General features: G+C 37.1%; 1 protein-coding gene across 13 annotated transcripts in view; it reads right to left on the bottom strand.

The window, feature by feature from the left end:
* ARHGEF3 (Rho guanine nucleotide exchange factor 3) overlaps positions 1–23,184 on the bottom strand; it is a 126,444-nt gene that overhangs the window by 58,735 nt on the left and 44,525 nt on the right. For 11 of the 13 annotated variants that reach the window (XM_048047503.2, XM_048047509.2, XM_048047508.2 and 8 more), the window contains one exon: positions 1,408–1,470. The exons of 1 other annotated variant lie outside the window; for it this stretch is intronic. In XM_048047503.2, the coding sequence (XP_047903460.2) occupies positions 1,408–1,470 (63 nt within the window). Of the gene's footprint in view, positions 1–1,407; positions 1,471–11,901; positions 12,045–23,184 lie in introns of those variants that run through there. One more of the 13 variants, XM_048047515.2, reaches the window with a different exon arrangement.

Below are 23,184 nucleotides of genomic sequence, written 5' to 3'. Positions count from 1 at the left end.
CATCTCAACATGTATGTTGCTTTCCAAGGCATGGAGCAACTCCAGCCTTTAAACAGTTAACACCCTCTCTCTTTCCTGTCCCCCACCTCTCCTGGACAAAGGTGTTGAACAGATGCATTTACACAAACTGGAAACTTCAGACAGAGTCAAAAATTGCCACATCTTTCCATTGTCAAGCACCAAAGGCAAGCAGTGAAGAAAACCCTCAAGAACAAGAACAAAGCATGAGGTACGTTCTGGAGGTGAGGCGCTGAGGCAGGGCAGCAGTAAGTGTGCCACACGGCTGGCAGCGCTTCACTGCCTCAGCAGCTCGCTGAGGTGAGCTGCGAGAAGTGAGTGGGAGTCGTTCAGCTAATTATGTAAGCCAGGAAGCATGCTGTACAGGAAAGTCTACTATGCTTATTTGTTAAATACATATATATATCGATTTTATTACAGAGCCTGAGAGATTTATTACCTGAAAACTTTAATAATATATAATTACCCCAGTTAGAATCTAAATTCTTAATAAGGAACGCATGCATTCAATTTTGGTGTCCTTAGCCACTGCCTGGGAAAATAAATGCTTTCACTGAGGATATACATATAAGCTACTTGGCCCATCTTTTCAAAGACATAAGAGAGTTGCCAGACCAAGAGTACCCTTAAGTCACAGCTTTACATGGAAAACAGCATGCACTGCAGTGTACTGCATAACCACCACACACACACACACGCTTTGATTTGACATCCACCAAACTCAGCAGAAAGATTTTGGTCCCTAAAGCTTATTTTTAAAGTAAGCAGATAGTTGTCACTGCAATAACTTGTTTTGTTGTTGTTTGTAAAATAAAATCAATACTCAGAAGAAACTATATACACATTAAAGTATGTTTTTAAAAAGTATGTTAAAACTGCACAATTTATAGAATGGGGTTTTGGATGTTTTCATCACATCTGAAGTGTGATAGAAAATCATAGGTGTATTTTCAGCACATCACTTTAAAATGATGCGTGTAGATCTCATAATTGCATTAATATCACATTACACAGCTTCACAACATCAGTGACATAACTGAAATAAACCCTCTCATATAGCCAAGCAATAGGATAGGTCTGTTTTTAAGTCCCGTATTCACAATGCCTTTTTGTCCTGCTAATTATTTACTAACAAGAGATTCACTGCTTTACTGTCATTCTAACTTCCATTTTTCTCTTTATAAATACTAGTACAGAAAAATGCAAAGCAGTGATATGAATAAAATTAAAATTTTTAATAATAAGCAAAACAAATTACTAATGCTACACATGCAAACAATCCAGCTAAAAAGATAAATGGGTTTATTTCATAGCACATATAATAACCAGATTTTATTTTACAAGGAGGGGAAGAAAAGGCAAAAAAGGGAAAATAAAGAAGTTACTCACACATGTATCCAGGCTGCAAATACTGATTGTATCTTCATCCTGAGTACTCTGTTTTCGTTTCTTCTACAAAAGAAAATGAAAAGCTTAAAGAATACCACCAACTACCATCAGCCTGATCCCAAAACAGGTATACATAATGAAGTCATACACAGATATACATAGTTAATATCTTTCTCTCATCATCATTAGTCATTATAATTATATCATGCATGTGAATACAAGCTCTATTTTTGTGTTCAAAACCCACCTATCTGCATATAAGTTAGTTAAAATGTTGGTTCTTTTTCTGCTCACAGTGAGTTAGTTTCACTTAAATTAACATACCTTTATTTTTAACTAAAAACATGAGGAATTATTGCATATTGTAAGTTGCACAGGGAAGTGGTTGAGTCACCATCCCTGGAGGTAGGGACATGGCTTAGTGGTAGACCCAGCAGTACTTGGTTAATGGTAGGACTTGTTGACCTTAGAGGTCCTTTCCAACCTATATGATTCTATGATTCTTAAATATACTGCAGGTGAAATATACTGCAGGAATTTAGTTCAGTTTTTGTGTTGGAAAAGGAAGAGCCCTCACTGATGTCATTTTACAGGTTGATCACAAGATTAATCTTTGTGCCTTTCAAATAAGAAGCATGAAACTTCATTTAACAGAGCTCTGCATTTTCTAACAGACCAGGAATATTTAAGAAACAAGAGAAGTCACAGAATATATGATCCCTATTTATCCAGCTGTTTTGTCTTCCACTGTCAAGTAGAGATAAGCATTCACAGATAACAGCTGGGATTTAGTTTCCAGTCTACAGAAGTCAAAAGATGAGCATTAAAAGGAAAAAAAAAAAAAAAAAAAAACCCACATGCTATCCAGATCTCCTATCTTTTTATATTTTCTGAATCTCACAGAAGTACTAAATATATCTTAAAACAGTCAAGAAAGGGTTTATATAAGAATATATATATGTGTGTGTGTGTGTGTGTGTGTGTGAAATACAGAAGCACTGCATGAACACAGACTATACCTGTGTCACTTTAGACTACAGTAACTTCAGTAATATTACACTAAATAATTGCTCCTGAGAGAAAGTTGTAATTAGTAATGGGAGAAGGAAAAAAAAAAAAGCTCTAGTCCATCCCCCCACCTCCTCCTCCCTATTACTCATGCCGCAGGCTCTTCTGAAGCATGGAGGTTTTACTCTAGCCAGTAAAATAACCACTGCATCTACTAAGTCAAGCATAAGGCTTCTGATAACCATTTCTTTGATGAACAAACATAAAGAATATTTATTATAAAATCCAGAAGTTCTTATTTCATGCTGTTTTAAAATGAAGCTAGAGGTGTTGAAACTTTTTATATTTACCCAATATTTTTATATTTACCCAATAATTTTAAGCAGATCTTTGACTTGCACAATGTTTTATTACAATTTTGCTGTTTCTTTCATGAAATTTGACCTGTCTCACTTTTTTCCTGACAATGATAATTTTAAAGTCAACAACCACTGGTATTTTAACACCATTATTATTACTTAATTTAGAAACAAACTGATTTGTGAGTTCTCCAACCACACTACACAATGGGAAGTGTTCTATAAAAAGTAATTCTTTGCCCTAAGACTAGGAACAGTCAAATCCCTCTTACTGTTATAGTATAGATTTTGGATTGGTGTGCATAGACGGACGTGATGCAACTTCATCCACAGCTTGGGTTTGTATTTGTGTAAGTTACAGAAGTATAAAAATGCTGTAAACCTAAACTTCACTCTGCAAAAATATTAGAAGAGTTAATTCCAAAGGAGTCAACATAATAATAAAACAAAAGAAGGCAGATCCACCATTCAAAAATAAGAGAATATCAACTTTTTTTTTCTTAAAATACAAAAACAAAAGTAGTAAGAAACTATAAAGACATTCAAATGCTTAAGTATGTGTTCCCAGAACTGTATAGACAGGTAAAATTTGAAGGAAAATAAGTGATATCACCTGTTTTTAAAATAAATTCTATGCATTGTGGAAGTATAAATGCCTCCTGTAACGGAAAAGATGCAATTTTATTGATAACATAGTGTGAAGAATGGGTGCTCTCACAAGCGGGGAGCTACTTTGTTAAATAAGGCATTAACAGACATGTGCTGACAGTCACAGGGCTACAGGTCAGCAACGAACGCGGTGGCACTTCCAACCCAGGCAGAGCTGTAATGAAAGCTGACTGAGACTACAAGAGGCACAAACATCTTCAGGCCCACACAAAGTAGGTGAAGCTCACCCAGCCTTATTGTGCTAATCAAAGGATCACTCTCTCCACTTTATTTTAGCTATTCTACTTCCTGAAAAGTAACAAAACAATCAAACAAACCAATAACAAATAAACAAAAAATACTACTTATGTCATCTTGAAGTCTGTCCCAGTGACTTTGTTAGCCATGTCATTTGGTACAGAAATTGTCAAATATCAACCACGGCAGGCAAGATGGATGTTTTCATTTTCTAAGTGTTTCAAGGGTTATTGTCATTATATCAGTGGGAGAAAAAAAAAAAGAAAAAACATCATAGCAAAGTTTATTCCAATAACTGAGCTACCAGATAAATTTCTTTGCCCATAATAAGTGGATTAGAAGCAAAGACTGCAGCCAATATTGTGCAGGGAGCATAAGGTGCTCATTACATTAATCCCTGCTCATTGTGAGCATCTTTTACCCAAAGGAGTTCCAACTGAAGGCTCATTTGCCATAGCTCCACACAGCTGACCTCTGCATTTCTCATGCTCCTTAAAGTTGCCCCTAAATGTTACCCTCCATCTTATGTTCTAAGTCACCTGGCACATCATTTTATCTCAACAATTTGGTGTATGTTCCTTTCACAAAAAGATCCTACAAGTACAGCGTCAAAGCTTTAGGCTGGGCCCACAAGGGTTATGTGAATAAGCATTGTACATATCGCACACATCTGAAGTGGAACAAGCTTATCTGCAAAGCCAAGGATCTTTGACACTGAAGTGGATTTATAGCCCAAATACCAAAAATCAGCTAAGTGGCACATTAATGAAAAAGTTGAACTTTCTGACAGAATTTAAGTAAGCCAGGCTCTCTATGGGCTCCAATACTTATTGCACGCATTGATGTGTTTATTTGTCATTTAGGCTAACAAATCATAATTACATCATATGAGATTATGGCAGATTTGTCATACCAGTTTATATCAAGCAATACTACTTTAGGCCAAAAACCACAATGTGTGAAACTTTACTCAACGCATCACCTGTACTGGCCCAGGCACAGCATGACAGAGAGGGACTGATTTCTTAGTTCCGTTTCCTTACCTTGCACATGAAGTATTCACTAGTTCTCGTTAATATTGCTTACAATTATCTATGGCCATGTCAATCACCAGTTTTAACACAAATTAATAGCTTTTTAGGACTATATGGCCTGAAGAAGCATCTGCGGGTGGGAGGAGAAAAGTCCATGCTGAGTGTGCTGTACTATGAGGACAGAAACTAATGGTGTCATGAGCTTACTCATACAGAGATCTTACAGAAATTTTACAGATTTAACCACAGATTTGTTATGGGATAGAAAAGATGAGGCCCTTATGGAAATCTGAGTGTGCCTGAATTACAAGTTATGTTCCTTACATGCACAATACATAACCGCATTATAACATACTATGTATGTATGCTGTTTTAACAGAATCATGCCCAATTAGTGATTGTATCAGTGTTTGTTTTAATTAAAATCCAGTAAGAAGTCCCAAAACATTATGAATATTATGAAAAGGGATAAAGTAAGACACACAACCATTAGTGCACCCTATCTTTGTACTTGGGAAGCAAACTAAAGCTACTGACATGAATATTCCTCAAATTCTAAACTGAACATTCCAACCAGAACCCCTATGTATTCTAAAATCAGAGTAATGTTATTAAAGATAATCCATTTTAAAGGTATTATGTAATCCTTAAACTAGAAAGGATCACACATCAGTTCTGGTGTATATAAACTATGTGAGTAATGCCATGCTGCAGCACTGTACTAAATACATTAAATGTAAAATAGTGTGATTACTCCATATTACTCTATGAGAAATAGACAAATATCATCTGCTATCTCACTGCAGAGTAATTACTTATTAGAATTTGTATTTACTTGACACAAACTGAATTGAAAATTGTTATGAAGCTGCTTGCCTTGCTGGGAAAGAAGGACCATTTGCAATGCTTCAGTAACTCTCCTTTCCTGCACAATATTTGTAGACCTTAAGAAAAGGTGAAATAAAGTATACCCATAACACATCTATTCTGAATGCAGACAGGTCTGTGTTTTCTGACTGACCACACATTTACACATTACACACATTTGAAATGTGCACCTCCAGACAGAAGGATATTTTCCATCACACTTGAAAGCACGTTTGTCTTTAGAAATACACAAAAATCTGAATTACTGGACTGTGATGACTGGGCATACACCAAGTTTGAATCTTTATCTGTGTTTGGTACTGGTGGATACAGCCACAGCTATAGAGACAGAACACTTCCTGGTCTTAACATCTCAGGAAAGAGTTGTTCTCAATTATTATCTCACAGGAGATGAGAAAGTAAGATATCCAATTATATATTAGAGCAATGATTTAATTAAAGGAATTAGAGTAATAACACATTGTTATAGGAAGGCTGGATTAACATCCTCTCTCCATCACAGGGTTTTAGTTATCCATACTGGAGATTTACTTTTGTGCATTTTTGCATTTCATCTCCCAGGTGGTAAAATATAATTTGATTTATAAAGCCCATCCTGTGACATGGAAGGAAACACTTGTCAGAAGAATTGCTGACTTTTCCTAAATCATGTCTATTCTAATTTCACAGAAGTGTCTTCACACAGATGTGCTTCAAAATAAAAAAAAATAATAAAAAATAAAAAAATAAGACAATGTATTAAAATAGCCAGGTCTTTAAACCTTCTAAGTCATAGGCCTGTGCATTTTAAAACAAAGCACACAACTTACTTTTTAAGCCTTTTTTTTCCATGCAGAAATCTATTTAAATGAAGGATTCATTCATTTCACCAAAACAGACTTTCCCTTCCCTCTCAAAACAAAAAGTCCAAAATAAAGAAAAAATAACTGATTAATCATTCCATATTTAAAATTGTTTCTGTAGAAAAATATCTGAAAAACTTGGTTTTTCCAGAATACACATTTGGGCACACTTCAACAGTGCCACTAGAAAAAAAGCAATATTGTAAGAAACAAAACAAAACCACACCTCACAGTTCTAACATATGATTTAAATAAATATAAGTAGGTAGGGCTGTGTACATATGCAGACGTTTTTGTATGCACATGTATATTTTATAGTTTATGAATGTATACACGTCTTTCTTTTCAGGAAAAGGAAGGTAAACATGCCACAACATGTTCTACTGCGGATCCTTTGAACATCCTGTTAACATTTTTCTTGGTGGCACTTGTGACATACCGAAAACTATGCAAGTAAAGATTATTGAGTCTAAGTTACATAAACAGTTTTCCTACCAACAATAATTCAAAGTTTCTTCAAAAGGATTCCTAGGTGACAAATCTCAAGTATTTCTAGATGACAAACTGGACTGGGAGGAAAGCAGACCAAATCTGAACTCTCCGGACTAATTTGTTTCTAGAAGTTTCACAGATGACACAGGCATAAAAATAGTAATAATAACAAATATTTCAGATTAGAAAATAAACGATTCAGTTGTTGTAACGCAAGAGGAGATTCTGACTAAAGGCTTCAATGTTTTTGTCCCCAGCAGTTATCACTCAGTTAACAACATATGCCTTGGATCCAACATAATATTACTAGGCAAAAGATTAATAACTTTCTGTCTTAGGGTTAGTTGAATAATCACTAATTTAACATTTCCTGCTGCAGGTGGTGGGATATCACAAGGCAGACCTCAGAAGTGAGCTAGAAGAGGCAGCAGTGTTGTTGCATTACCCAGCTTAAAGCCAGAATGCTCACAACACTGAAACAAGAATAAACCCTACCTAGGATTACTTGTTTTCCACGTTATCACATTACTGTTGCACTGACATTCAATTTTAAGAAGAAATAAATAATGCTTTAAAAAAATAAGAAGACACACCACTTTGACATAAAGTTCTTAAAAGAAGCCTGTATAGAGGGAGGCCATGTCATATTAATCACAAGCATCTCTGCTTGCGACAAGCAGCCAGGCACCTCTGAATTTACTGCTAAGCTTGGTTCAGAGATAACTGATTAAAAATTCACACCTAGTTTAAGCTTAGAGAGAAACGCATCTCTTTTTTACTTCACTCTAACATGCAACTCCCCTTTATGTCAGTACCAGTGCCCCACCCCGGTGAGCTCTGACTTTCCTGCCTGTGCCACTGACAGTTCTGACAGCTTGAAGGCACGGGAAGACCAAAGGATCTCAGAGCACATCTTCCCAGAGCATAGTGCCTTTTCATCTGAATGATGCATCATAACATGCATTCGGGGACCACAACTTCAGAATATTGATTCTAATAGAAGATTTTAAAAAAGAAAAGAACTATTTACCCTATGTTTCAATATCAGTTTTTTATGATACCTTGGCAAAAAAATTTGTTTCAACTATAAAGAGAACCAAAAATCCGGTAAAGGTTAATTATCAAACTTGTTTCTGTGTATATGTCCGCTGCCCTCTACTGTTCTGAGCATCAGAGACATTACCTGTCACTTTTTCTCAAAACTGCCACACAAACCTAATCAAAAGCTTTATTCCTATTGAGGGAGAGATTGCCCAGTTGGCCCCGAGCCTGCTACACAGATTTGCAGGTCCTGTGTCCCACCCTGCACGTGCTCAGCTGTCAGGCTGTTTAGATGTCAGTATTAGCAACAGAAGTGCTTGCTGTCAATGTCCCAGGCAAAACAAAACCAAAAACCACCAGCCTAGGTCTGTTGCAGCACAGCAGAAAACTCCTACATGGCACTAAGGCTGCCACAGAGCCGCAGGTAGCCAAGCACTTCTGAGGAGCCTTTCACATTGCTGCCAGACAAAATGGCAGCTCCTTCCACCTTTCTTTAAGCACAGAATTAAGTTTTACTTCTACAGTGCTATCATGATGGACTTGAGATTTTCTGGTCACTGTAATATGAAATGAACACTGAAGTCAACAATGAAATGAAAATTATGTGCAATGCGTTCAACAGTAACAACAGGAAATGGGTGTGCATGTACAGGATACTGTAAGGACAAGGATCAGCAGAGCTTTGTTTGAGGACTGGTATTTATTCTGTCTTTATTTAACCTTTTTCCTTCCCCTTTTCGGAAGACAGGGGAGAGTATCAGGCACTGGAATCTAGCAGAGAGCTGCATATGCTGAACCTTTTTCAGGTTGCTACAAAAGCAGAGACAAATTCAGATAAATAAGTTAGATACACTTTTACTTCATTCTCCTTAAAAGTTCCTTGCTACGTGATTGAGCAGCAATTATTAGTACAGGATCCTTTCTCAGTCAGGACTTCAAGACAAAGACTTCAGGAGTGCTACATTAATTATGGTTTAGTTAACACTTACAATCAATGTCTAGGGATTCTAAATTGGCCTAGCATATAAACAAAAACTAAGATGCAGTATAGAAGAGTCCGTGCACTATTCAGATTCCTCTCTTCTTCCCACAACCACTTTTCAGCTACAACCTGTCATGCCCAGTTCCCAGTGCCCCCAGGTAACACAATCAGTCACGTGCAATTAATTCTCGGATTCCTTTGCTCCTGGCCAGCTGACCTGGTGAGGTTGCAGTTCCCAGCCTTATACATTTATATTGAGAGAGCTTATTACAGGCCCCAGTTGTAAAAGCAAGAATAAATTAAATTGAGGCTATTTTAATGCTCCAACTCTACCCTTAAAGGCATTGTGCTCTTAAAGACATGTGCATTTAAGGAAGGCGTTGTGCTCTTCCTCTATCTGGACAGCAACAAACTGCACTTGCTTCAGCTGCCCTTTTAATCACAGCTGTCAGCCACCACTTCTGCTTCCCAACCTGTTACATCAGTGGATGGCTTTTGTTCTTGGAACGAAAACCACAATGAAACTTGCTCACTTGAAAGGCAGATTCATTCAAATCATGAATTATTTTTTTTAAGAACACAAATCTCATTGCGAAAGAGCTTGACTTGCTGATGCTGTGCACAGCACCAGAACCACATACAGCAGAATGAAATAATTTCCATAAACTAGGTCTCTACGTGGCTTTCAGTTGGCTTCATTAGCAAAAACTGCAGTCATCCCTTATTGTTCTAGTACTCTGCTGTTAGTCTGCTTTCCTTCAGTCTCTTCATTTAGCATCGTTACGCTGCTCTACCTTTAAAACCACAGATGGGTTCCTGTAGATGGCTTTTGATCTAGTGCCTGAAGTGCTGCTCTTCAGCTTCACACAGAATAGATAAAATGGCTGCACCTAAAATGGATTTTTCAGCATAGATTAAAATTAATTATGCTTTCACTAAAATTACATGCTGCTGTGTCTATTTTAGGATTAAATATATGTGGGGAAAATAAACAACACACTTGAGCTCCATTTCTCAGGAAACAAGGCTTATATAATACTGGTGGGTATCCCTATGACTCTTCATTCTGGAATTATTCTTGATTTTTTTTTAAGCCCAGTTTCAACCAAAAATTTTAATGTGAGCTCAGCAATATTAATATACACTAGAGAATCCACATGATTTTATGTCACTGGCAGGCGTGCATCTCCCTGGTGTTCCATGAAAACTGTAAAACTGTAGTATTTAGTAGATTTCTTTTGCTATAAATTTTCAAGTAAACAATGTGTAAAATACACACCCACGGCAAATATAAATATTAAGTACATCCAAAAACACTACAACCATTACACAGCACAGCAGTTAGTAATCAGCAGTCTCATTCTTAAGCTATTTAATAAAAACAGAGAAATTGAATGCATAACATTTATTAAAGCAAATTTCACAAGTTAGTTCTTCATTTCTCTGACCATCTTGATAAACTTCCAGGGCTGTTGCAATTTTGATTTAGCTTTCTTAAACATGTTTTAAGTCAGAACTGCATAAAGCACTCCACATAACATCTTAAAAATATTCTGTGCCATAAATTTGTCATAGACTCTCTCTCTCACTACTGTTAAAGGCGACGTAAAACAAAATATATCCAGTTAACAATTCACTCTTAAACTTCAATGTACTTAAGCCATATTCTCCAGAGCAAATCCAAGAGTATACAGGCCTTGAACACAGCCCTGACTTACTTGCCTCACACTGCAATTCCTCACCTTTATCACATTTCTAAGGATTTCAAAGTACGGTTTTATTCAACACATACACAAATATTTTGAAATAACTTTGCTTCTTGAATAAGAGGAAGCTCTCTAGTTTTCCAGCCACTGACAGGATGCTATGGATCTGGGATTAGAGCTGCAAAGTCAGAGATCAGATTTGTCCATGTGTGACACTGACGTGCTACTCTCATTCACAATCAATAGCCCCAAAACAAAATCCCACAAGTCATTAAGAATAGTCCAGAATTAAATGCTAGCCATTGCAACATGTAAAACATGCCCACGTGAACAAAATTTCTAAATTATACTGAAAAGTTTAAAATGACAGATTGTACAATATAATTGTGTATTCAGTTCCACTGCTAAGTTAACTTTGCGGTTAGGAAGCGTTCTCCCCAAAAATATTTAACCTTAGTCTCCCTTGTCACAAGATAGACTGATTTTGTAAGTCCTCTTATTCCTGTGCTAGCTTAGCAAATAGAGAGAACAAATGCCACCTTTACAATTACTCCCACACACTCAAGAGATGTGTGCACACTTTTACCACAAATTGAGTCTTATTTTTGTACATGTGACAAGTACTAAATCTTTTAAACTTTCTTCATAGGTGACATTTCCTACATTTATTATCAATCTTGCTACTTTTGAAGGTGCAATACCTAAAACTGCAGCCAGTTTTCCAGGTGCTACTTCATACACACATTGTACAGCAGCAGCAGAGTAATTATGCTCTGTAAATATGCTGTATATGGGATCTGTTATAGCTTTCACTTATATGCACAAAGTCTATCCACTGCCAGAATGTTCTAATATAAACCCCAGTATCAGACTGAATTATCATTTTTATGCTAGGAGACAGAGGAAGAGATGTTTACACACTCATGGTAAAACAATCAAACAAGAAAGAAAACAAAACCAAGAACTATCATCCTGCAACAATGAACTACCAATACACAGAAAAAAAAAATTAACCATCATCCATCCCAATATCAAATATTGGAATATGTTATCTACATTTTTAAGAAGTTTATTTCCTTACAGAAGGAAACACTCCTGCTAAGCACCATTTTGGTTTCATTAAGACAGAATTTCAAGTCTTGCCATGCTTGGAAGGATGATCTGTGCAATTTCAACTTACTACAATGCCACACAAGCAAACAATGAAAAGTAACATAACCCTGAATACATACTCACCTGATGATGCACAAAAAAACAGCACCACACCATGAGGCACTTTGTATTGTACTCAGATTTGAGGAGGTTTCTTAATCTTCAGCGTGACAGTGAAAACTCTGCTACAAAGAAGTCCCTGTGTTTCTCCTTCAGTTTTCGGCAGGAACTCCTCCCCATGCAGTCACACAGTTTGCTCTCGCTTCCTGTCATGCAGTGTGCTAGAAGTGTCAGAAGCCGAGTGATACACATTGTCCTCTCTATCTCAGCTTTGGATTTTCTCACACACTGCTTCAAATAACACTTTAGGCATACAGAAGTGTTTTAAAAATTGCTAACAAGTGTAAAGAGAATGGCAGTGGTATGGTGAAGGTAAAGACATGTTTAAAGTGTTTTTCAAGTAATAGGTAGGTATTTGGGGAGCTTTGAGAGTCAGTAACTGAAACACTGCCTGCCGCCTACGTGTGCACTTCTCAGTCTCAAATCATAGCAACGGGCTTTAACCTTGAAAGTGGACAGCTATCTCCAAACGCAGATGCCTCAGCCAGAAGACAAAACACCTGGTATATACTGGGTGAAACTTTTAAACATTCAGTTCACGGAAAAAAATCAGTATTCCAAAAGTTAAGGGATCTGCTAAGCAGTTCTTATAGTAAGAGGCATGAGGGCAAGCACAGCATATTTTAGAAATGGCCCAGAACCGAGGTGCAAAGATACACTCGGCAGAGGGCCCACGTTTTGCATTTGAGGACATGTCAAGGAAGTGCAAAGCTTGATTTTATCTGTGAGAGTTCTGTATAACAGATGAAGGAAACTCCATTTTTGCTGATTCTTCACCACTCTTGGTAAGCAAACCTGTAGCAACTGCCTTCCATGGAACGAACCCAGTGATTCTTCATTTCACTCGAGTTGGGAAAGCTATATACCTTAAGCATCAAAAAACCATTCACTTTGAATTTACTGCTGCCTTAAAAATATTGGATATGACTGGTGCTACCCCACCAGCATAAGAATCGCCAGGCCATCTGTAATTTCAAAACTGAGAAGCTCATCCTGAAAGAATTCCATGGCCACATACATGTTTGGCCATTAATATGATCAAGAACTTGCAGTCAGGAAAGTTACAGGATTAGGTTCCAGTTTCATAATCCAAACCACAAAATAGAATGCTTCCTTAAGAGGTCTTATATTTGCATGACAAAGACATTATGACTGGGAAGAGAACAAGTGAGTCAGACTGACCTGCTGATAACAAGAGTCTTCTCTCAAACTGCCAGCTAGGTCACTAGCACATATTTGTTTTCCGTGATTATACACCCAGTTAATTGCCTCACTTGGCCATCAAATTAACTTGTATTACTTCAGGGTAAGAAAAGCTAGCTTCCACAAGGTGCTCATCTGCAAGGTATCAAATTATGCAATTTTCCATATATTACCTGAAACTTTATAATTGTATATGCTTCATGCAATTTCAATGTCCATTTGAGCAGCCCTCTTCAAAATCTAAACATGCATAGACGTAAACTTCCCTTACCCAAAGTAAACTAGAAATCAACGCAGAATAGTTACAAAAAATAATGGAATCTGTAAATATTACGAGTGACTGAAACACAGTGCTTTATATAAAAAATGATGGAGCTTATCCATCTTTCCATCATCTTTCCTGCATCACAAACAGCATTAACTCTTTTGGGTCAGAAAAACTTGTCCTCAAAGTAGTATCACAGAATCATTTAGGTTGGAAGAGACCTCCAAGATCACCTAGACCAACCTATGACCTAACACTAACAAGTCCTCCACTAAACCATATCACTAAGATATGGTTTAAGTAAAAGGAACTAACTAAAAGGGACTTTGGGGAGAAATATGAGGTTTGGTTCTATTTTAAGGCCTACGTTGACTGTAGCGTAAAGAACAAGTGCAAATACAGAGAAAAGAAAAATCCTGACACTTCTGATCCCTTCTACACATGTTGCATATACGTGGTAGATTATTTCTTGTAGGCTTACTGTTTGACATATTTTCTATACATTTCTAAGATAGTACATCCTCGGTTTTAGAAGACTCATTGATTAATAAAATATCAGAAGACTAAATACGTTCCTACTCCTATTCCAAAGATTCTTTTTTTTTTTTCCAGGACTTAATTGTATGAAGAGAGAAATTCAAGCAAGCATCCATAATAAAAGAGAAATGGTTGAAAGTATTAGTCAAATCATTCATTTTAACATACTAAAAATCAAGTTGTCAGCATAATAAATGCAAGACAAAGACAGTCTAGACCCTACATTCTTACATTTCTCTCTTGATCTGTCAAATCTTTTGTGACTTGACAAATACTAGATTGTTCTGCAGAATCCTGAATGCTTTAGTAGGCAAGAATGTCAAGATACATCTGAATTTGAGTGGCAAGCAAACAATAATTCTAAATTAAGAAAGCACATACTTAATGAGCTGGTGCAGTCTTTTGTCGGTATGAAACTCAGCACAAAAAGTTTCTGCTGAGCTTGGAGGCAGAAAATAAAAGGTGAAACTGATACCAGTTAGCAACTAATTCCTTTAAAAACAAGAGCCATCACACTTCCCAGCAGACAGAAAATACTAAAAAAAAAAAAAAAATCCTCAGGAAGCAGATATTTTCTGCCAAAACTTTCAAAAATTACTGAAACATTTCCTTTTTGGTGAATGGTAAATGTTGTTGGTCTGTCTTCCCTGCCTAACAAAGTGCTAGAACCATATCTAGCCATCTTCTCTTCAGTGCCTTTCAGCAAAGAACAGTTTATTTTCAAAGGAAATCCACATAAATTCTATATTTAAACAATATACAGGCCAGGATTTTTTCTCAAGATTCCTTTTCCTTTTTCTTTCTTAACTTGTCTTTAGACTGTCATGACATCTAAGTTCTTTCTTAAACAATCTTTCACCCCATCACAGGAAATTTTAATGCTTTGCCATTAGGAATTGGTAATTCCTTGCCCAGGCTTGAATATTTGCAATTAAAAATAAATACAAATAAATAACTGTAGAAAGCTCTATGCCAGATCCAGAAATTAGGATTAAATATTAGATGTTGAAGTTCAGAACTGCATTCCTGAAAATTTAGCCTCAGCTGTTGCAGAAATCTAAATTCCATGGGCAGCTCATATTTTTCCCTTATGCTTGCCCAAATTTCTAATTCTGCTCATAATCAGTGATCTCAGCACTGACCACACTGAACTTTCACTATTTCATACATATTTCCAAATATGATTCAGAAACTAGGGCAATTCTGACAAGTCTTTTAAGAAAAGGCATAACATACTTACAGGATCAGGTGCCAGATATTGGAGCCTACGTGATATTAGAGCCCACTCCTATAAAACAGCATACACCAGCACTCTGAAGAAGCCTGACAGGCTTGACACCTCAATCTCTATGGAGGCAGCCCTAAATCAAAAAAAAAAATTTTTTTTTTTTTAAACACTGCTTTCATCACTAGGCATACATAAGGATGCAAGGTTTATTAGCATCTCCTAACCTATTTTACAAAGAAAGATTTGTGTTGTCCTAGTCCTAGATCAATTTCCAAGAGAGTCTGCAGGACACGTTTTCCAGAGAAGTTCTGGACCCTGGTCCTTACATGGAGGGACAAGCTGGAACCAGTCCATTGATTCTATTTAATAAAAGAATTATTAGAATGGAGATGGAAAAGAGACACCATTAGGTAACATTTTAACAAGAAGTATGTTCTTGTTTTTATGTATAAAAGCTGATTCAAAAGGAAAATGTGAAACTTTTCAGATGCCTGTAGAGTTAAGAAATAGTGGATTCCTCTTATACAGGTTCAGGCAAACCACAGCTTAAGGATCCTAATTGTTACCTGTAGCAGTAAACTCATAAGAGAAGCCTGTTCTCAGAGGAAGAAAGTAACGCTGTTTGGTTTTCACTGCAAGGTGGCTGCACAAAAACAAAAAGGCACAGAACCAAGATTTGAAAGGCCCAGAACAGCAAAAAGGGAAGATACTGAAAATATCTAGATTTCTTACAAACAGATCATTTAATTCTCATAAATTGTGATCATGAGTGACACAATTAAGGAAGAGGTAAGATTTTCCTGTTAAAGTGATGGGGAGCATTCAAATTAATCTTTTCTCCATTTTGTTCTGTTTATGACTATTAAAGCTTGTCCTCAAAATGGAAAGAATAATTACTAACAAAGTAATTAGGAAAACTAATTAAAATAGGGATGCAATTTTATGGGTCTTAAACTGCAACAAGGATGAGGTTAGGCTGGCAGGCATTTTTCAGTCAGGTTTCATGATAACACTGAGATTTCCATATTCCATTTCCTAGAGACCACAACATACAAACACTTCAACTTGCTTTGCTTCTTTACACTGACACTCACTCTACTTCTTAGGTCACCAATAGCCTTCTGTCTCAGGAGCCAACAGCATTTTAGAAGTACGTTGGCAAGCGTGAGTTTTCTGCCCAGCATCAGGCACGAGACTGGCCAACCAGACTTCCCATCAACCTTGTAAACAGCATTGAAAACAGACTGCCACTCTTACCTGTCTCAATCGATCCTGATTGATAGCATGGCAAAAACTGCTCTCTAACCTCCACGTAAATAAAACAAAATATATGTTTTCTTGCAGCTGTACTTCAGTCAGCCCCCAAGGTGTCTGCACTTTTTGTTGCCAGCAACATCAACAGCACCCACTTGAAAGAAGCGCAGCTTGGATTTACGTACAATGCAAACACCCACACAAGTAACAAGGAAGGAAATCTAAGACACTAGATCTAGAGATTCCAGACAGCAACTGCCTCAGAAGATTGAGATGAAGAAATCATAATTAACAAGCTCAAAATACATAAATACATGAAAACTTTTCATTTGGTATCTGTGTAGCTCTAGCACCGCTGCTGATTCTGATAGAGCAACAAAACAGCACTGCTAACACAGAATCAAAAAGCCAGAAACATGGGTAAAAAGTTGAGCATTACTGTAACTCTGGCTTGCATGGAGACAATGATCCCTGAATATTAATGATTTAAACTCAAAAGATGTCTGACAACACTTCAGAGAAATTTTCCTGCCTTAATATTCTCACTTACAAAATACCCATACTACAGGGGTGGCATAAATTTCAAGTCTGGCAAATGTCTGTAACAAGCAGGTGCTCAGTCTTTATTCAGGTTATCCATTTCCAAGCATCTTCTGCTGCCCAGACCTTAACAAAATGATAATAGCAAAATAGCAAGCAAAACCAATATATAGCAGTTTCACTGCTGCTATCTTCTCTATAGCTCGTTATCATATAAGGGGGAAAAAAAAAAACAACACTTCAATAATTTTTCACAGCAGTATCCTGCTGCTGCAACTAAGATTTTGAAAGGTATGATTAAAGTGAACGTGCACTGCTGAAGTACTGTGTGGTATGAAGACAAGTAATGTTCCCTTTTTGCCTTCCAGAAGCCTAAGCAAGTTAGCATACGTGGGATCGCATGCAGCCAGCATCCAAAAAGCCTGCAGTTCCTTCCCTCTCTCATAGAGACTGTCAACAAAAGCCACTCAAAGTGCTGTTTCCAATTGAAAGCAACAGAAGGAACTCAAATTCTTTCCCCCTTCAGCTCCTGTGTTCTTAATATTCCCTTCCAGTCCTCCCTTTGACTTTCCTTCTCACCTGCTCCTTAGAAGACTTGGTTTAGCTTTCTGCCACAGGTACAACTTGACAACCTCAACCAGAACCTGTGGGACTGTCGGTGAGAGCCAGATGCTTGAGCAGAACTTCTACTGCAGCACAGAGGATTTCACAGCTGTTTTTGCAAGTGATGCTCTTGCAACCATTTCCAAATGCATAACCTATTTATTTACTTTTAAATTAGAACTTACTTCACAGTTTTAAATAGTACTAACATAAGCACTGACAATTTGGAAATTTGTACAGCAAACTTGAACTGATTGGTGACAATTTTTACAGTTACAAGCACTGAGAAATTAGACAAAAGATCTTCACAATGGTTTGCTTAAAAAAAAAAAAGGAAGTTGTGATGTTAAAAACAACTCTGTAACAGGTTGCAATAACACCACATTTTACTGAAAGCATCATGAAAAACAAACAAAAAAGCACTTAGAGTCCATGAGTACCACCATTCTTGTCCAGTATTTGTTTTACACTAAGATTTCTGTTCAGAAATAGGGTAACATCAATAAAATGTTGATAAATATTCCAAAATTATTACTGTAAGGTTGTTTTCTCAGACCAAATGGCATCAAGTTCAGCAGGACAACGGTACCACGCTGTTAACCATTACAACACAAGTTTCTGAAACAAAGTCATAGGAAATACTAATTTCACATCATGTTTTCTCCATGAGCAGCCACTGCTTGGGGGTGGGGGAGAAACAAATACAAAGAAACGGGCAGAGTTTAGTGTGAGTCAAATTGAACACGGGTCAAGTTCATCTGATGTTGAACAAAGAGAAGAACAGTAAATGACAGCAGGAATACAAGGTAACACCCAACCTATGATTAAAGACAGGAAATCTGCTCTATAACAGAACACCAAACTTGGCCTAATAGAATGACAGTTGGACCTATCTGCTTTATCACATGTTGCTTCTAGCTCAGAATTGTTTGTATGCATAAAATAGCTGGTGTGACAGGTTTATAGCACACAGAATATTTCTACTATAAATAACAAACCACACCCAGAACAAAAATAAACGTGTTACAAAGCACTGACGAAGATTCATAAAATAAAGCTCCACAGGGTCAACAGAATGCCTGCATACGACATGTTCCAATAAAATACCTATTCTGTGAAAAGGTAACATCAAATCATAAGAAATCCTTAGAAATGGGAGATACCACACTATTTTTGCTATTAAAAAATACTAATTGAATATCTGAGATGTAATAAATGGAATGCCTACCTTTTACAATACAAATAACAATGGAAAAGTCTTGCTGATGTAAAAGCCTATGAGAGTCTCTTCATTTCAAGAATGCATTTAGTAAAGTGCTCTGTGAGCATGCCTCCAAAATTATTGCCCCAAGAAATATATCACCTAAAGTATATTTTATGTTACATGCATAAAATTAACCTGAAAGTAGCGCTATAAACTAAATTAGGTGCTTAACTCAAGGATGACTTTAGTTGTAAAGACTGCCAAAACATTAATAAAATGGCTACTGATTTGAATTAATGAAAACACTGCAAAATCCTAAGTATTACAGAATACTCTGGATAGCATGAGCAATAACAGCTCATACAACGTGCACAGGTTTCTCTACCTGAGTCCCAAACTAGTAGAAACCTAGCAAAGGCCAGGCTGCATCATTCATCTCATCTAACCATATAGTAACGCCGTTTTTTCTTCCTTAAATAAAACCACTATGCAAAGAGCATAGTCACGATATGTTTTCTCTTCCTCCTAAGATGCGTTGTATGTAAGTAACGGGTCCATACCTGAGAGTACTGTATGTCAGTGGTGAGAAGTAGTGGTTAACTACTCCGTTCCAAACAACCTATAGATGTCTCTCCAGCACATCCAAGATCTTTGCGGCACTGCTGTATGAGAAGAACCTTGCAATGTACACTACCCCCGATACTTCAAAAGGATAGAGCCATTTATCATGGCCCTAAGAACACACATATTTACAAATCATGTTTTATGATTTGAACATTCTGACATGACACAACTATTTCCCTCATACGTTGTGGATAAAACTTGATTATCGTGGTAATTAAACCATGCATCATTTTGGAATAATACATTCTTAAATTCATTAAAAGTTTTAAGTTCAGTGTATACATTAAAAACAGAATAATTCTGACGTGTGTTTGGAACTGCAGATGAAGTAGACTGTTATCCAGTTACACAAATACCACACAATGAATTTCTGATTGCATCTCTATTTTTTTGCCAACATAAACCTTGCTGTTCCAAGAAAAAATAGTCTTGTGACTAATCGACAACAGTTCCAATGGATTGTTCAAAAACAAAACCAATAATAAGTTAAAATATTTCAAACTCTGCCCATAGATTAAGCAGGGATACATCAAAAACAGCTTTGACAAATAAAAATCAGCATCCAGGCTGCCTGCTTGCACCAATTTATGAGCTCTAGTCTTCTGAGCTGCAAATAGTATATCACTGAAATAATTATTTTTTAAAAATTAACAAATAATGAATTTTAATAATTATTTTTAATGCTCCTATTGCGCTCTACATTGCTGCTATCAACAGTCTGAAGTTTCCCCAATCCTGCAATGCTACAAAGAACAAACTTCAAGACTACAGAAAAACTCAGCTTCTACTAAACCTGTAGACAAGCACTATATTTGCAGCATCCATCCTCGAGTACATTAACCCAGAAAGACTTACAGATTTGCTTCTAACCACTGCTAATACCAGACATCAGACACATTCTGGCCCAAGAAAGGTCAATGCTGGACAGAGGCACAACAGCACCCCCATGAAAGCAAGACAAAAAGAAAGCCTGCACCAGGACTAAAAGAGGAGGAAGTGCTGGGGCAATTCAACTGTGAAGTGCAAGCACTTCACAGGAGCTTGCAACCCACTGGAAGAAGAAAGAGGAAGAGGTGTAAAAAGAGCAAGTGGAGCACAAGTACACATCATTTTTAGAAAGGAGAAAAAGAAATATGGAATTTGTACTTTTTCTTTTCAAAGACGGATGAGATGGATCAGGGAGCAAGAATCTACTTAGCTCCTAAACAAGCTGGAAGAGGTTAGAAAGAAATCAAAGGACTGCACATAGAGGGAAATGCATGAGCGTCCAGCAAGTGAACAGGCACGGGAGAGCTGGGATGCCAACAGCACTCCCCCAGGGGGAGGAGTCCTCCTATTACGCCTGAAGGAACTGTTCCTGATAACGAGCATGGTTATTACACCCAAAATTATACTGTCCGTGCAAACTATTTTTTCTTCTCCATGGAGGAAACTACTGAAGTTGTGTCTACAAAACACAAGTACATTAAAAAGAAAAAGAAAGCCACATTGTGCTTTTTCCTGTATATGATAAACTTGTGTTTAAAAAATCGTATTGGTCTTATGTTCATACTTACCTACAAGAGAATCATATTTCAACACTTTTAAACTATCGATATGATTTCATAATTTACTTCAACAAGTACAAATAAAGTCCTGCCTGATACCGCTGTTATGGGTAATATCATTGCTTAAGCAAATGAGTATCAGTGGGTACAGGCATCAAGTAGAATCAGTCAGAACCCAGAGCTAATAGAGGTGCTCTCTGCAGCAGTACGTAATTATGTTATTAGTTATCAAGTTAAAGCTAGCAAAAAACTTTCCCTCTTAGCAACCTTTATGTTGTTTTGATTCATGCACCCTAACAGGCATAATTGAAGTCTGCCAGCCTGTAGAAAAGAAACACATTGCTTTGTAAATACTGTCTGAAGAGTGTGGAACTCTTCCCATTTGGCACAAAGGACACTTTTTTTTTTTTTTTTTTACACTTGAAGTAAAATTTGCAAGGAAACCATTTACACATCTAAAACTGACCTTCAGCAAGTTTAGCATATTTTTATGTCAGGCTTCTCATAAATTAGATCAGCCTTCCTCACTGGTGACCACATCTGCAGCTTGGTTAGTTAAAAGCTTTTGCAAAACTAAAAAGGAAACAAAAAGGAGGAAATAGGAAGAAGCACAGTTGCAATAAATTATCTTGAATCTTTAGACAACTGCACACCAAATGTCTCAAAATAGTTCAAATAGAAAATGTTGGTTTAGATTTCGCTATTGATTTATTTCTAGCACTAAAGTTACTGGAGGGGAAAGAAAAGAAGAGAAACAATCATAATGGTTCAGATGTTTGTTTAAAATATGCAGGAAGTGATGCTAGCTCTTTGTGGAACAGTATAGAGAAATATCAACAATAAGCACAGACAAAACCAGCATCCTCTTCAGTTATGCCTGCAATCCCAGCATTCTTCATTAACCGGGTAACTCCTTTTCTTTAGATGGTCTGGCAGTTTCTTCATTGCCACCTGAAGCATCATCATATCTGCGGGACTGCTATGTACCATTGCTCTTGTAAACATATCTAAATACGCCATTATAGAAAAAATATAATTTAAAGGCCTTTAGTAGCCTGAGCCTGCCATTCATATAATTAAGGCACTCTGCAGCAGAAAATTATATGCTGGTGAGAACAAGGTGGTGATTTTGAGGAAACAGGAAGGGGGACAAAGAAGCTGAAATCTGAAATTTCTCAGGAGAGATTCTTACGCTGCTTCAGTTCAGAACTTTCTTGTAAATAAGTCTGACTATACTTACTATGGATAAAACAGCACAGAGGCATGTAACTCAAGGCTGTATCATAACTAGCAAGCAACCAAAGAAGCTTTAATGCTAGCATCTTCTACCTGTAGGTGCATGACTGGATAAATGTAATCCCCATTTGACAGGATTTTTTTTTCCCCATAATAAATAGAAATGTTTCCCACACTACATGGCAACTTAACACATTATTGCCATATATACATTAGGAACAGCATATTAAACTGCTATATCATATAGAAAAGCAACAAACAGTGGTGCTAGGGAAAGCCTTCTACCTGCATAAAGGTTTTGGTGGAAAGGCGGCATGGAGATGAGAAGGTGAGTTAATCACAACCGCAAGAGAGAGAAAAATAGGGTTAATACCAATCTCTGTGCTAAGATCTATCCTGTTCTTTTCTTTATTTCAGTATTGACCTGCTCCTGAGTTGCCCCTTCTCATCAGATATTCACAACTCTTCTCCATTACCAAGGCCTTGCCACAAATTTTTCCCCCTACACATAGCATCTTTACCTTCTCAGAATCAACATTTGCAAAATGTGGAACTGATGAGCACATAGTTTTATAGGAGATTTCTACCTCCCTTCCGCACTTCTGCTTCTTTGCTTTCACACCCTCTAGCTTTCCTCCATTTCCCTACTTCGTCCCTCTCCACTCTCTCACACTATCACTACATCTTACAGTGCTTTCTTCATCCTGATTATCCCTCTTCCTAAGCTGCACCTTCTTCCTCTTTCCCCCTTATAAACACAATACAGGTAATAGAGGGAAATATATATATGGGATAAATATATGGCTATAATCCTATACCCAGTATCTTCCTTTACTTTATTCCTCCTCTTCTCCAGATAACACATCTACCACCTCCTGTGTTCTGGTTTTCTAATTAAACCTGCCCCCGGTTTGTGATATTCTTATCTCCCTCCACAGGTTCTGTTCCTCTCCGAAACTACAGTTCTGTAAATACCTTCCCACTGAAACGCTGTTTGCTGGACATC

This window comes from Anser cygnoides, chromosome 10 (genome assembly GCF_040182565.1).
Source record: "Anser cygnoides isolate HZ-2024a breed goose chromosome 10, Taihu_goose_T2T_genome, whole genome shotgun sequence".
NCBI classification, from domain to species: domain Eukaryota; kingdom Metazoa; phylum Chordata; class Aves; order Anseriformes; family Anatidae; genus Anser; species Anser cygnoides.
Note: the sequence above shows the minus strand (reverse complement) of the source record. Positions and strands in the feature narration are given on the sequence as shown.